This window comes from Euprymna scolopes, chromosome 21 (genome assembly GCF_053919585.1).
Source record: "Euprymna scolopes isolate OS-2025 chromosome 21, ASM5391958v1, whole genome shotgun sequence".
Taxonomy (NCBI): Eukaryota; Metazoa; Mollusca; class Cephalopoda; order Sepiida; family Sepiolidae; genus Euprymna; species Euprymna scolopes.
The window spans coordinates 18,782,528-18,796,948 of NC_136502.1; the positions used below are offsets into that span (position 1 = coordinate 18,782,528).

General features: G+C 32.0%; 1 protein-coding gene across 1 annotated transcript in view; it reads left to right on the forward strand.

The window, feature by feature from the left end:
• Window positions 1-14,262, forward strand: part of LOC145243070 (protein dachsous-like) — a 38,395-nt gene extending 24,133 nt beyond the window's left edge. The window contains exons 6-8 of the mRNA XM_080106174.1: window positions 3,968-4,103; window positions 9,541-10,018; window positions 13,620-14,262. Of these exons, the coding sequence (XP_079962300.1) occupies window positions 3,968-4,103; window positions 9,541-9,785 (381 nt within the window). The 3' untranslated portion in view covers window positions 9,786-10,018; window positions 13,620-14,262. The remainder of the gene's footprint in view (window positions 1-3,967; window positions 4,104-9,540; window positions 10,019-13,619) is intronic.
• The last annotated feature ends 159 nt before the right edge of the window (window positions 14,263-14,421 follow it).

A 14,421-nucleotide genomic window follows, 5' to 3' on the forward strand; every position in this document is an offset into this window, starting at 1 on the left:
TTCTTGTGAATGTTAGGTGAAGCAGTTTGAAAGATGTACTCTCAGACAGGGAATCACTGGCCATTGCTATTGGTGGAAGAGAAGGTTTTTTGTAATTATTGAAGGAAACCAGTTTAGTCTTGGCAGCATTGAATGTAACCATCCATTTATGTCCCCATTCCACTACAGATTGAAGGTCATCCTCTAGTGTTTTTGCCATTTCTTTAGATATGTGTTCATTTGTTTTCCTGTCATGCCTGTTATAAAGTGTAGTGTCATCAGCATATATACCCATCTTAGAGGCAGTTTTGTCGGGGAGGTCATTAATAAATATCAGGAACAATAGAGGTTCAAGAATAGACCCCTGAGGCACTCCCGCATTTATATCACACTGTTTAGATGTTCGATCGTCGAGGACAACCTGGATTTTTCTCTTGTCTAAGAAGGATTCAATTATGCTAAGTATTCTACCAGTGATACCGTATGATTTAATTTTCCTGAGGAGGCTCTTGTGCCATACCCTGTCAAAAGCCTTAGATATATCTAGAGCTACCGCTCTGCCCTCCCCCGCTTTGTCCAGTGAATGGTATATACATTCAGAGATTACAGTGAGGGTGTCAGCTCTGGAACGGGCTTGTCTAAATCCATATTGTTTGTCAGTCAGAAGTTTATCATATGTAAGGTGCCGGACTAGAGCATGGTTAATCATGGTCTCAAATATTTTGGTGAAAAGTGGGAGGAGGCTAATGGGGCGATAATTTGATGGGTCAGTTCTTTCGCCAGAATTCTTGAATATTGGTACCACAGAAGCAGTTTTCCAACAGTCCGGAAAGCATGATTCATTAAGGCATTTGTTGTAGAGTTTGGAGAGAACTGGAGCTACTTCGGCTGAGCACTTTTTTAATAGCACAGCTGGGATGAGATCATGTCCACATGCTTTAGAAGTGTCAAGATTTTTTTTATGATAGCATGTACCTGAGCAGGGGTGATTTTTAGATCGTCTAACGTTGTGTCTGTCCGCAAAGGAAAGTCAGGGAGGGGGTGGTTGGAAGGGTCCAGTGTGGAGTTCGAGGCAAACCGGCTGGCAAGCATATTAGCCTTGTCGGTTGCTGAGCAAACAACCTCGTGATTGTTGGTTAGTGGGGGAATTGTTGATTGCCCATTATTTACTACACTGTTGTAGATTTTCCAGAAGTCACGATTTCCTAATTTTTATGCTTCGATGCGTTTCTTAGTGGTTTCGGTAAATTTTCTCTTGGCTGTCGCTATTTCTTTCTTAACATTATTTCTAGCTTCTATATACTTCTGTTTGTTTATCAATAATGATACAAATAAAAAATGTTGCCATGCTGTTGTGGAATTGTAGCAGAACCGAACAACACTCCGTTGGTTCTACTGAGGTTACAAAATAGGATGTGCACAAGAACCACATCATTCAAACCCAGAATCTGTCCAGTACAAAGAAAAGTGAGATATGCAAATCACTGTACTGTCATGATTAAAAGTCTGCATATAAGGACGGATATTTTGTAAGAGCGATGGGACGTAATTGTGATTTTGTGAAGAAGAAGAGACGAGAAGGGAAGAAAAAATCCCTTCGCTCACTCAGTTATTTTTTGTATGCACTAGTGGGAAGAAAAGGAATGACAGATTTTTTTTTTTGTTGTGCACAAAAACCGTATTCGCCAATTTAAAACATCAATCTCAACTCTTCAGGAATATTTACAGTCACATGTGTGCAAGCAAAAATTGATCCACTATTACAATATTAAAGCTTCATAAATAAAACGTTTATATATTTTTTGAGACATATAGACATTTATTGGTCTTAAGATTTTATATAATGTAGAAAATGATGAATTGTTTGCATCAGCTTTATATTAAAATTTTCACATTTTAAATGAATCATAGTTGTGATGTTGCTTATATCATATGACTTCTGATCACCTAGAGATATAAAAGGTGTGCAGAGAATACAGGAGAGCATACATATTCCAGTGGTTCCCAACCTTTTTTGCATGACATCACACTACTGAGATTTAAAATTTTTGTGACACACCTATCACAAGAAGTACATATTTTCTACTTGTAAAGTTTGTTTTAATAAAATAACAAAATAAACATAAAAGATTATATAATGAAAATTATTATTCACATAAATCAATCAACATATACTGTATTCAATGTTTCATATAGAATAATAATGGTGAATGTCATTGGGATAGTTATGCTTGGTGTTTTTTAACTACTAGTGCAATATGTGGGTAAATGTTGAAAGAAACACACTCTTAATTTTTCTTCAATATTTTTTTAAAGTCTTTCACGTTTCATGTTTTTAATTTTAATGTTGTTTAAATAAGAAAATCCCAGTTCACATATGTACAGATTTGAGAATTGCAGTAAGATTTTTATGGCTATTTTTTTAAAAACACTATTCCATAACAGAAATCCAAAAGGCATCCAATGGCAAATATACATACTTCAATTTGAAATCACAATCACTAGAAAGGCTTGCTAGTTCTTCCTCTTCACATAACTGAAAATTGGAAAAGTTGGTAACTAATAAATCCAGTCACGTCATCATGATTAAGAAATTAAATTTCTTTATTAAACAAAATGAAATTAAATGCTTTCTATTTATTATCTCTTTGTGGCACAAATGTAATCATTCTGTGGCGCACTAATTGGGAACCACCGACATATTCCATTAACATGGACTGATAGTTAGCACCCACTATTAGAAATACCTCTTGTTCTTGTTACATACTTTGTAAATATTTTCTGTTTTTCATTGTTTTTTTTTATGTGATATAACACATGCAAAATTTGATTAGGCTTTATATCAATCTGAAAGATGTATATGATTACTTTTTTGTTTCTCCAATGAAAAATAATTTTATATTACCGTTTCCCAAATCCCCAAAAGTTTTTATCTGTTTAAGTTAATGATCTTCCAAATCACATCCTTACATCATCTGTAGACATTTATGCTGATGACACTACCATTTATGGTAGCACATCTAAGACAGTAAACGATCAAGTCCTCTCCGATTCTCTCTCCTCTAATCTTGAGCACATAGTACAATGGGGAAAGGAGTGGCTGGTTACTTTTAATGCATCTAAAACCAAGCTTCTCTCTTTACATCATCAACATTCTGATCCACATTTGGCATCAATTGAAATGAATGGCTCTTGTCTTCAGGAGGCCTCAAGTTTTGACAAGCTTCTGGGCTTGACCATTACTCCTGATCTTAACTGGAACACGTACATCAAATCTGTTGCCAAGGCCGCTGGAAAAATGGTGGGATCTTCCTATCGATCCAGTAGATATCTCACTGCTGATGCAATTCTCTATCTATATAAGAGCCAGGTATGTCCAAGGATAGAAAGGACTTGTCCTGCCTTGATAGAGTTCAAAATAGACTTCGTAGCCTCGTAGGAGATGTCCTTTTCTCTTCCCTACAATCTCTATCTCACAGAAGAGATGTTGCGAGTTTGTCTCTGCTTTATCGCTATTTTCATGGAAAGTGTTCGACTGAGCTTCAGTCTATGGTCCCCCCTCGCCTAACTTTCACAAGAAACACTCGTCTAGCTGAAAACACTATCAATAATTCCCCCCACTCTTTATCTGTGCCTAAAGCTAAACGTAGATTCCATGAACAAAGCTTCTTTCTTAGAACTGCACGCCTGTGGAATTGTCTTCCGTTTTCCTGCTTTCCAGCTGACTACAATATGGTTGTGTTCAAGTCTAACGTAAATAAGTTCTTGATGAGCTGTTCCATATAAGTTATCAAATTTTACGAATTTTCATTACTAATGATTACTATATTGTCCAATTTCTACTGTACACTCTTAACCCTTATCCTTGAGTGGCCTCTTGGCCTTGATAATGTGGTGATGCCTGTGTAAAAAAAAAAAAAAAGTGAAAAAAAAAACATCATCTTATGATTTTAATTTATTTTTATTTCTTTTGTTTAAAATTAACTAGGGTTTGCCTCAAGAAGATTCCAGAAGTGCAGTGATATCCCCAGACTTTCATACTTGGCAATCAGCAACCAACTCCTATACAGACAGTGGACGAGGCTGGAGCATAGCAGATATGGAACCAAGAGAAGATATACAAGGTATACATAACCGTTTTCAGGCAGACTAGCTAGATGTGGCTGGCCAAGTACATGATTATATCTATATTTTCATCATACAAATTATCTGGAATCACACCAGGCATCATGATAATTTCATGATAGTTGTTGCATACATAACAGTGATTATAATTTTATAGTGCATAGGAAAATTTAACAGTAGATGAAACTCTTTCTCCCACTCCTGAACTCCATATTAATATTTCTATTCTTATTTTTTTTTCATCTCTATAATTATCAATTTTTAAGTTATAAATATAAGAAAATGTTCATCACCATGATGTCTCTTATATTATGATGAGGTGCCTTCAATAAATTTTCAAACTTTTTTGTACAGATATTTAAAATTGTTGTAGACTCTTGAAAATTCAGTACCTTATTGATATACATCTTATAAAATGACTGCCCAAGTTTTATAATATAAAATTCCAATGAACTGCTACAGCAGAAGTTGGAATACACCCTACCTGATTGTCACAGTTGGTGAATTTAAAAAATCTGGATGCGAAGACACTTTAAAAGAATGATATGCAATAAAATTCTATTTTCAACTTAGACAAAATGCCATAGAAATGTATGGAATACTTTGGACTGCCTTTAGACCATCTTGTATGGATCGAGCATCAGTTTTTGTATGGCATAAGAGACTCAAGGATGGCGGGGAGTCTGTGAGGGATAATAAGAGGTGTGGGAGGAGTAAGGAAGTCAAAACACCAGACTGTATTGGCAAAATAAATAATTTCCTTTGTGCGTCTATAGAGACAATAAGTGCATAGTTTGATGTCAGTGTAGGAACTGTACACAATTATTCTTGAGGAACTGAAGATGTGGAAGATTTGCGCAAAGTTGTACCAAGGGTGCTCAGAGAAGATTGTATAGTGCAGATCTTGCTCACTGTGACTTTTGGTTATTCCCTAAGCTTAAGGAAAACTTTAGAGGCTGACTTTATGAGACAATTGGTGACGAGAGGCTGTGATGAGGGTCATTAACATGCTCACACAAGAGGAATTCCATGGGGCCTTTCAAAAGTTGTTAGAATGATACAAGAAGTGCATTGCAGCTGGAGGAGATTACTTCGAAGAGGACTAGAGTTTCCTGTTTGTACTATCAATAAAAGTGCCCATCCAAAAAACATCTGAAAACTTATTGCAGGCACCTTGTATTGCATACTTTTAAATGAGTGTCGGTCAGGTGAAGTGGTTAGAGGCAATTTCAAGATCAGTTAAGTATCATGGTTCAAATGTGCTCTAAACAGGAACATTCATTTTGAATGTCTTATCAAAGAACCTACTGTTGATTTTATAGACTGGATTCATCTGCTTGTGCACCAATAATGGGTTGAATTAAAGATTAAAATACAAAAATCGTGCATCATGGTTCAATTGTGCTCTAAACAGAAACATTCATTTTGAACACGCCCCTAAAAAGAACCAACTGTTGATTTTATATGCCGGACCTTTCTGCTTGTGAGGTAATAAAACTTCTCAAATGCATTTGTGATGTTAGGCTGCATAAGGATACTAACTTTGGTCAAAATCGCCTGTTCCTTCTTCTGTCAGATTTTATCGATTATCAATACTTATCAATGACATTCCAATACAAAACCTATCTAAGAACATTGCCAGATGCATAAAGTACATTTGTGTGAAATTTCTAAAAAAATCAGCCCAGCCATTCTGAAGTCCCTATGGAACAAACTCTCTCACACACTCATACACACAAAATTCCTTTTATATAATAGTAGAGATAATAAAAAATGAAATATCGATCTGGATTAAATTGCTAAATTGAAATCTGATTAAAAATTAGTTTATTTTCATTACTAATCAATTAAAAAAAACAATGAATAACAAAACATTTTCTTTTTCTATAGATTTTGGTTATTAAGCTATTCTGGTTTATAAAACAGGGAAAATCTCACTTAACTTTATATGTAAGAAGAAGATTGTGTATTGATTCATGATACTCGTATATTTACTTTATGTATGTACCATAATTTTAACAAGGGTAACTCAACCCCACTCTCATCTGCTTAAAAACATTTTTGTAACGAAATGGTTGGACTTGAAACTATAGGTTATGTCCTTTTGTTATACCTGATACTGACAGACAGGACGCATATCTCCTAGACCATTTTTTATTGCAACATACTCTATGGCTGATTGGGATAATTTTCAAACATTTATATCAGATATACCTCGGTGTTCCATGTTTAATTAGAATGTATCCTCTATTATATCGAACCTGATGGAATGGTTACTTGTCAGTATAGACTGCTTCATACTTTTCAAGAAATTCCAGCTAAAGCCTAACAGTCAGCTATGGTTCACCCCAGAATGTGCCACTGCTAATGTGCACTGAAATCACTATTTCCACTGCTTTGAACTAAATGTTAGCTATGAAATTAAAGCCCCCTTTAGGACTGGCAGTAACCACTGTAAAAGAGTAATAAAGAATGTGAGAGATTTATAGGATCAGTATGTCAAGCTTAAAGTAACTGAGCAGCAGCTTGGTTCTCGCAAATTTTGGCGAATAACAAATAGGGTCCTTAATAGAGACACATCCTCTATCCCAACCATTATCAAGGTAATTTCTTCAGCATCTGACAAAGCAAACTCTTTGCTAAGAACTTTGCAACAAATTCTACCCTTTGTAACCAGCCCCCCCCCCATTGTATTTTTTTCCTGTGACTAAAAACGATATAGAAATATCTGTATGTGATGTTGCTGAGATTATCAAAAACCTTGAATCCAGTAAAGCAACTGGCCCCAATGGCATTCCAATCATAGTGCTCAAAAAGCTTCAGTTGGAACTACCTCCCATACTTACAAAGCTGTTTAAGGAGAAATGCTTCCCAACACCCTGGAAAACTTAATCAGTCTGCCCTGTATTTAAAAATTCTGAAGATCAGTCATCTGCCTCTCAGTACAGACCAATCAGTCTCCTGTTTATCATGACTAAGTTGCTGGAATATGTGATAAATAGAGAAGTGGTCAACCACCTCAGCAAAAATAATCTACTCAGTGACATGCAATATGGTTTCCATTCTGCTAGATCTACAGCTGATGTGCTAACTTTTATATCACACAGGATTAGTGAATCTCCTAATTTCTAGAGCAATAGCTTTTGACTTCTCAAAGGCTTTTGATAGAGTATGGCATAAAGATCTACTTCACAAGATTGCCAGCTATGCATTCATTAATCCTTATCCTTGTGGGGTCTTTGGGCCTTGATAAGTGGTCACTCCCTTGTATAAAGAAATAAAAAAAAGAAAAAAAACTTATCTCCTTTGCAATCTTCTTTCAAATTACAGGACTCCATATTGGATTTTTTAGAATATGACCAATTTTTATTTACCACTTCGTATACACCATATATCAGTCAACTTGCTATAAATTTATTTTTGTCGTTATTTAAGAGTAATATTGAAACGCTTTTCACTGTAAGTGAACATAGATTAGGAAATTACCTTTTAATTTTGAGATTAGGAATTTTTGAAAACTATTTTTGCGATGTGATGAGTGAACAAAATAATAATTTCAAAGTATATCGAGTGATCAGATTTGAAAAAGGAGTAACAAGAGAAAAAGGAAATAAGAAAGAACTTCGAATGTAAACAAAGACACACAAATGCTTACAAGCAGGTTTAAAGCGGGAGGAGAGTAAGGCAAACATAAAAAAAATCACTCTGCTTCTTGCTCCCTTTCTTAACATCATAGGACAGGCAAGAGAAGTAGGGTTGCTATGCTGTATTTGCTGGGACTGACTGCTGGTTGTTTCCTTTCTTTTTACTTACTGAGGCTTAGTTTAGGATAGAGAGAAGACAAGAGTGCAATAGTGTGAGGAAGGAAGAGGAGTAAGAAAAAAATGGAAGCAGCAGGCGACATTTTATTTTGAAGCAGGATATTTTGCATTTTGGAGATTTGTGATTGCAATATCATTGAAGAGATATTGCAGAAAATAAGGTTTAAGAAGAAACAAAGCATGCATGGCCTCCATATGAGTGCACAGTGAACGAGGCATAAAAAAATGACTAAGTTTAGCATCTCCCTCCCCCATTTAACCGCAAAAGTCCCAAGGGACGTCATATCTTGGTAAAAATGAACAAACAGCACAGTTTTAAGCCTTAACATATGTAAATTTGCAACATATGTAAATTTGCAAAAAAGAAATGACTAAGTCCATCATTGCCCCCCCCCCCCCCATTTAGCCTCCAAAGCCCTCAAAGCCATAACATGTTTAAATTTGAGTCCAGTACCATGCAAAACTGCTAAATAGACATACACAGAAAATTTTGGACAAATATGGTAAAATAGTCCTAAAAGTGAAGTGTTTTTATTAGCCCTAAAAGGGCCCCTGGGGTACACCCAAGAGTTATCGCATAGTATAGACAAACAAAATTATATAGAAATCAGTCAGTCACAACTTTTCAGAAAGTTTTATAAAAATCCAATGCATCAATTTTTTTAATAAGCACAAAATTGTCAATTTTAGCCATTTTAACCCGAAAGGCACCCTTAGGGGATCAACCGGAGTTTTTCCGGAAAATCTGTTCTGTTACTTTTTTTACTCATATCATGTTTAATGTTTGTGCAAAATTTCAAAAAATTCCAAGGCATAGTTATTGAAAAAAGTGCGGACAAATGAATGGACGAATGGACAGGGGTGAATTTACAGGTCCACTCTCTTTTAGTCAGAGGGGACCAACAAAAAGTTAAAGAGTTTTGGGACTGTAAGTTTGTGATGAAAGATACAAAGAAAGAAATGATATGATTGAGAAAGATATGGTGTCCCATCTGATGAAAAGATATGTACACAAATAAGAGAATATTAACTTTAAACTGTTGCTAAATGTAAATATGTGTTACAATGCTCTAACTCTGAAAAGAAAAACCTTTCACCCTTAGTTTCAATGAATTCTGTTCCCATTTCATTTTAGCATTAAATTGCTTATTTTAACTACATCCAGGTGTTCATATTTCTTTCCAATAACTATCTTATCTCATTTGTGTTATTATCTATAATGTCTACATCATTACAGAATTCAAAGAACATACTCCAAGCCAAAATATAAATGTTGTGTCAGGTATTACCAGCCATTACAGAGGAAATTGGAAAGGCTTAAATATAATCGAAGATGATCATCACAATCTCACCTGATTTCATTGAATAGTGATTTTCAGTATACATTTATTAAATCATTTCTTTTGTCATTATATTTAATTCAAGTCAATAAATTTGACAAAACATAAAACAAACACACTTTAGTTGCCATGTAACTTTTTATTATATTCATATCTATGTTCTAAATAGTTGTAAAATATGATCATTTTTAAAGATTTCACAAAAATGTTTCTTTAAAAGTCGCCAAAATGAATCTATTATGAAAATTTGATTTCTATTTCTTTTTTCTTTGCAGATTTTTTCTCTACACATCGTTTTCCACCTCAATCTGAACTACATCATAATGAAAAAAGACATTTAAAACCAAAATTCCACCACTTAACTGACTCAACTGTTCCTGATAGAGACCTTAATCAATCAGTGATTCTTCCTTCAAGAAAAACTGGTGATTTAAAGACTGATTCATTTTCTTCCTCAACGAATGTATTGTCAAATATTAACCAAACTCCAACTGCCAGACCATTACCTCCTGTACCATAAACACAATTGAATTTCTCAAGAAAAACCATGAAAATGATTATTATTGAGTCTTCTCTTGTAAAAATTGGAATGCAGCAAATATCCATGTACACACACACACAATATCTTTAATAGATTCATCAGTAAAAAGCTTTTATTAGCTGATGAGGAGACGTTTTATCCTATATGACCCCAAAACAGTGATATACCAAAACAAACATTAATATTAATATATAACAAACATCAAATGATTGGTAAGTATATTTTATATCTAATATAAAATATAATAATGAAATAAAGATTATTAAATCTGTATTTATCATGAATGCTGATATGGGAAAAGAAAAGAGCATGTTAATATGTTTGCAAACTAGACTTATAAGGCAATAAATTTCAAATTCATAATTTAAATATCTTTTACTACTATAATATATTGAAACAAGAACAGTTATTCCCAGTGAAGAGATTTCACATGGTATTCAACTTATGCTTTGATTGATTTTATGTTTATGTATCTGAATTTTGTGTTATCTATGATGAGAAAAAGGATGAAACTTCTTTTGTATTTCTGGCATGTTGTGAATAAACCCATTACACTGACATGGTTATTACCTCCCTTTATAATCGCTCTTTATCAGTTAAAAACCATCTCCTCTCCAAAAAAGTAAAAAAAAAACAAAAAAAAAAAACAAGGCTGTCTGTTTACAGTTTCAAATTGGCTATTTCATTTTATGATTTAAAAAAAAAGTCATGTTGAGAGGAGATAAAGTTTGTTTTTTATTATAGTTTCTTTTAAAAATAAAAAACATGTGTAAATGAATTGATTATAATTTATATTAAAAATTATTCAGAAAAACAAAACAAAACAATGTGTTGTGTGTTGAATTTTCATTGAAAAAATATCTAAATTTTTTAAATCAATTCTTTTTAGCATTAAAAGGTTAAAAAAAAGAATTTGCTAAAAAATTGTTTTAAATTCGTCGTTATTTGTTTTATTTTATTTTTTATTCATTTTATTTATTATGTGTTTTAAAAATTTTCAACTACTGTGGAATTTCCATAGGTTCTGCTAGGATGTATTATTTGGAGTGTTCGGATTACTGTTCTCATCTTAGTTATTCTATTTATCTTTCTCAGTCAATGAAACTTATAGAAGGTAGGAGGTCACAATGTTTGAAACATAAGAATAACAATCAAGATGAAAACATGAAAACAGTAGTCTGAACAATACCTATTGAATATTGTTTTTTTTTTTTTACATTTTTTTTATTTTGATATTTTTGCGATTAAATCAGTTGTTTATTTAAATTGTTTCTGTTCAAATGAGGATAAAGCAGAATACTATTTTTGTGTGTGTGTGTATGTATATATATATATATATATATATATATATATAGTGTGTGCGTGCATCTTTTCTAAAGGGTAAAATAAGACAGGAAAACTACGCATTTGCTTTGTGGCCTTCCTTGCACATTTCAATATACATAATTAGGACGAAGTATGGAATAAGAACTACAGCCAACTTCACTATGAAGAAAGAGAGAAAAAAAAAGGACAAATTTTGGTCAACACTGGAGTGACCATTACCTTCATACATTTAAGCAGATTTTCACAACCAAGAGTGCATTTTTATATATTTACACAACTTTAATTAATCTTTGGATTGATATTTTATTTTATTTATTTATTTTTTATTTTGTTGTTGTTGTTGTTGTTGCTGTAACAACAACAACAATAATAATAATAATAATAATAATAATAATAATAATAATAATAACGAGTTATATTATTTATTTGTGACCAAGATTGATTTTTTTTTTAAATAAACACTACAAATATCAACCTAGAGTACCTCATCTTGGAGAGCTTGAGTTGCAATAATATAAATCGTTTTATGGTGTAAAGTTAAATATTTTTCATTGTTCTTTTATTTATTTTACAAAAAAAAAAAATCTTTACAAAACCTCCTTTCCCTTGGTAGTTTGTTTAGCCAACTTATTAATCAAGAACACATTAACATAGAATCTTATGCGGTTTGCCTCCTTTTCTATAATTTTCTTCAATTCCTTCTAAGTAAGACATAATTCAAAATACTGTGATTTCTAAATATGGTGTATTACCTTTTTAAACTCATAAGGAATCCATATTGTAGAATTGCATAAAAAAGATGGCATAATGTCTTGATTAGATGCTTACGATTAATTCTCAAATGTTGTCAATCTCTGCGTTTTATCCATTTTATTTTATTTTTTTGCATTACTTGTTAATGTTAGATGGAAGTCTTCAGATGTGGAGTTGGCCGTCATGCAATCATTTCTATTGTTATCCTTATACAATCTATACGATCCTATAAATTTGTTTTATTTTGTGTGTATTGATATTCATATTAAAACCCTTTTTTTTATTTATTTAAAAAGAAAATACAACTTTCTTATATTATTGTATATGGCTTGTGGAATTGCATTCATCTTCAAAAGATCTAGCTAATTTGCATATTCTTTTAAACATTCATTTTTATTAGATTTTCGGTTTTTCTTATGGGATAATCATCTTTAGTTAACTATTATGTGTAATTATATTCATGCAGATATCCTACATGATTTATATTTGCGTAATAAGGTTATAGTAAACACAAACCTCATGTTATGCATATTTATATAAGCGTATATATATTTGTTTTAAAAATTTTGCCCATCAAACTCCTCTGTCAGTTTTTGGTCTACAGACATGAAACTTAACATATAGGGTATTCTGACCTATGCAAAATTTTATATTTGGATTTTAGCCTGGGAAAATCAACGAAAAAGTATGAAAATTAAAAAAATGGAATTTGCCAGGTGAAGGTCAAATGACAGCATTATGAATATCCATGTAATATAATAGGTATTGGTTCATGTTTTAGTTTTGAGCCTAATCTTCATAGCTCACGCATTAATGTCAAAGGAAAAAGTAAATAATAAACTAGACATTTTGGTTTCAATTCTCAGTAATGGCATACGAGTCATTTTTAAAAAAAAACTTTTTAAATCATAAATATATATTGGATCCAATATAATATAATAATAAATACGAAACCTGCATTAATCAAAATATCATATTTAAGCGTATTTTACACTTGGGCAATGCCAGGCGGCTTGCTAGTCTTTCATAAAAATTTACCCAATGATAGAATTTGAGGAATCTTTCCTAATTAGTGTCTAAAAGCTATGGGCTATTTTTCATGTAAATTGCAAATATTTAAATTTTTACATAGGAGGCTGTACTCATATTATCCCCTCCAATAACATTTTCTTTGAAGCATTTTTAAATACTTCAAAGATACTTAAATATTGGAAATGCTTATTAATTGATGTCTAATACTTTTACTTAAAATTGCATAAAAATCAGAGGTATTTGAATTTTCACAAAGGTTTTTGAGCCTCTTTTTCATAAAATTACTTTAAACTAAATATAGCCCACGTCACCCACTCATATACCTATCAGATGTATTCAAATGAATGATCAGTTAATTAGATTCAGAGTTTATCTTAAACAAAGGGAGATGGACAAACGGAAATCTGTGATACTTTTTGTTATATATATATATATACACACACAATTTTGTATTTTCACAAAAAGGAATAAGAATTTGATTTCGATCATAATAACTATACTACTTGTAAATTTGATTTATGTTAATAGTTTTTAACTTCAAATATAACAGTTTAATTAACTTTAGAGTACGAGCGTTTCTTATAAAAATCAGTACATTTTTTTTTCAATTAGTCTATTTTTTTCATGACTATTGTTTAATTGCTGATAGAAAATTTGCTGTTTTGATGTTTATCGTAGATGTTTTTTGGTTTGTCCTTACAGGTCTAAGCACAATTGTTTACTTCACTTTCTGGAATGATCAACTCATAACGTAGAACTCTGAAAGCCGTATCACAGAAATTGAACAGACTTATTTCACCGGATGCTTTTTGCAAGATTTAATTACATAGTAGATTGATTGAAATCAGCCATTCAAACAACACCCTTCTAATACCATTTCACTGCCTCTTTTCATTCAATATAACCCTAAATATTACGCACTAAGATTAAACGCACAAAATTCTATATACCTACACATATATTTCGCATGATGATTAATCTAAATATAATAAATAATGACAATATAACTAAACATTAAAACTATCCTATTTATCCCAGCATGCATTGCATGTAAATTTAAATTACCAGATATTCTCTTGCACTTTATTCAAACAAATTTGAATACTCTCAAAGGATGACAGAATAGGGTTTTGAGATAATATATGACTATGAGAATTATTTACCAAATTATTAATAATTAAAATAAGTAAATGATTAGCTATTCTTTTTTTAACAGAAAATCAATATCTTCATTTACTTCTAATGCAAGTTAACAAACTAAAATTATTTGCACGTTTTTAAATGCTGATAAAAGTTTTAAAATGTATAAAATTGAATTGTTCAATAAATAATCCGGTTGTAAATATGGCATCTTAGCAATCATTTTACTTGATAAAAATTACATAAGGTTTTAAATATCTGGTTTACTTAAAAATGAAAATGTTTACAAATAAAGAATTGTGCTCAGAAGAATTAATGATGTAAAATAGTATGTACATATTTAAATTTTGGATGTGTGTGTGTG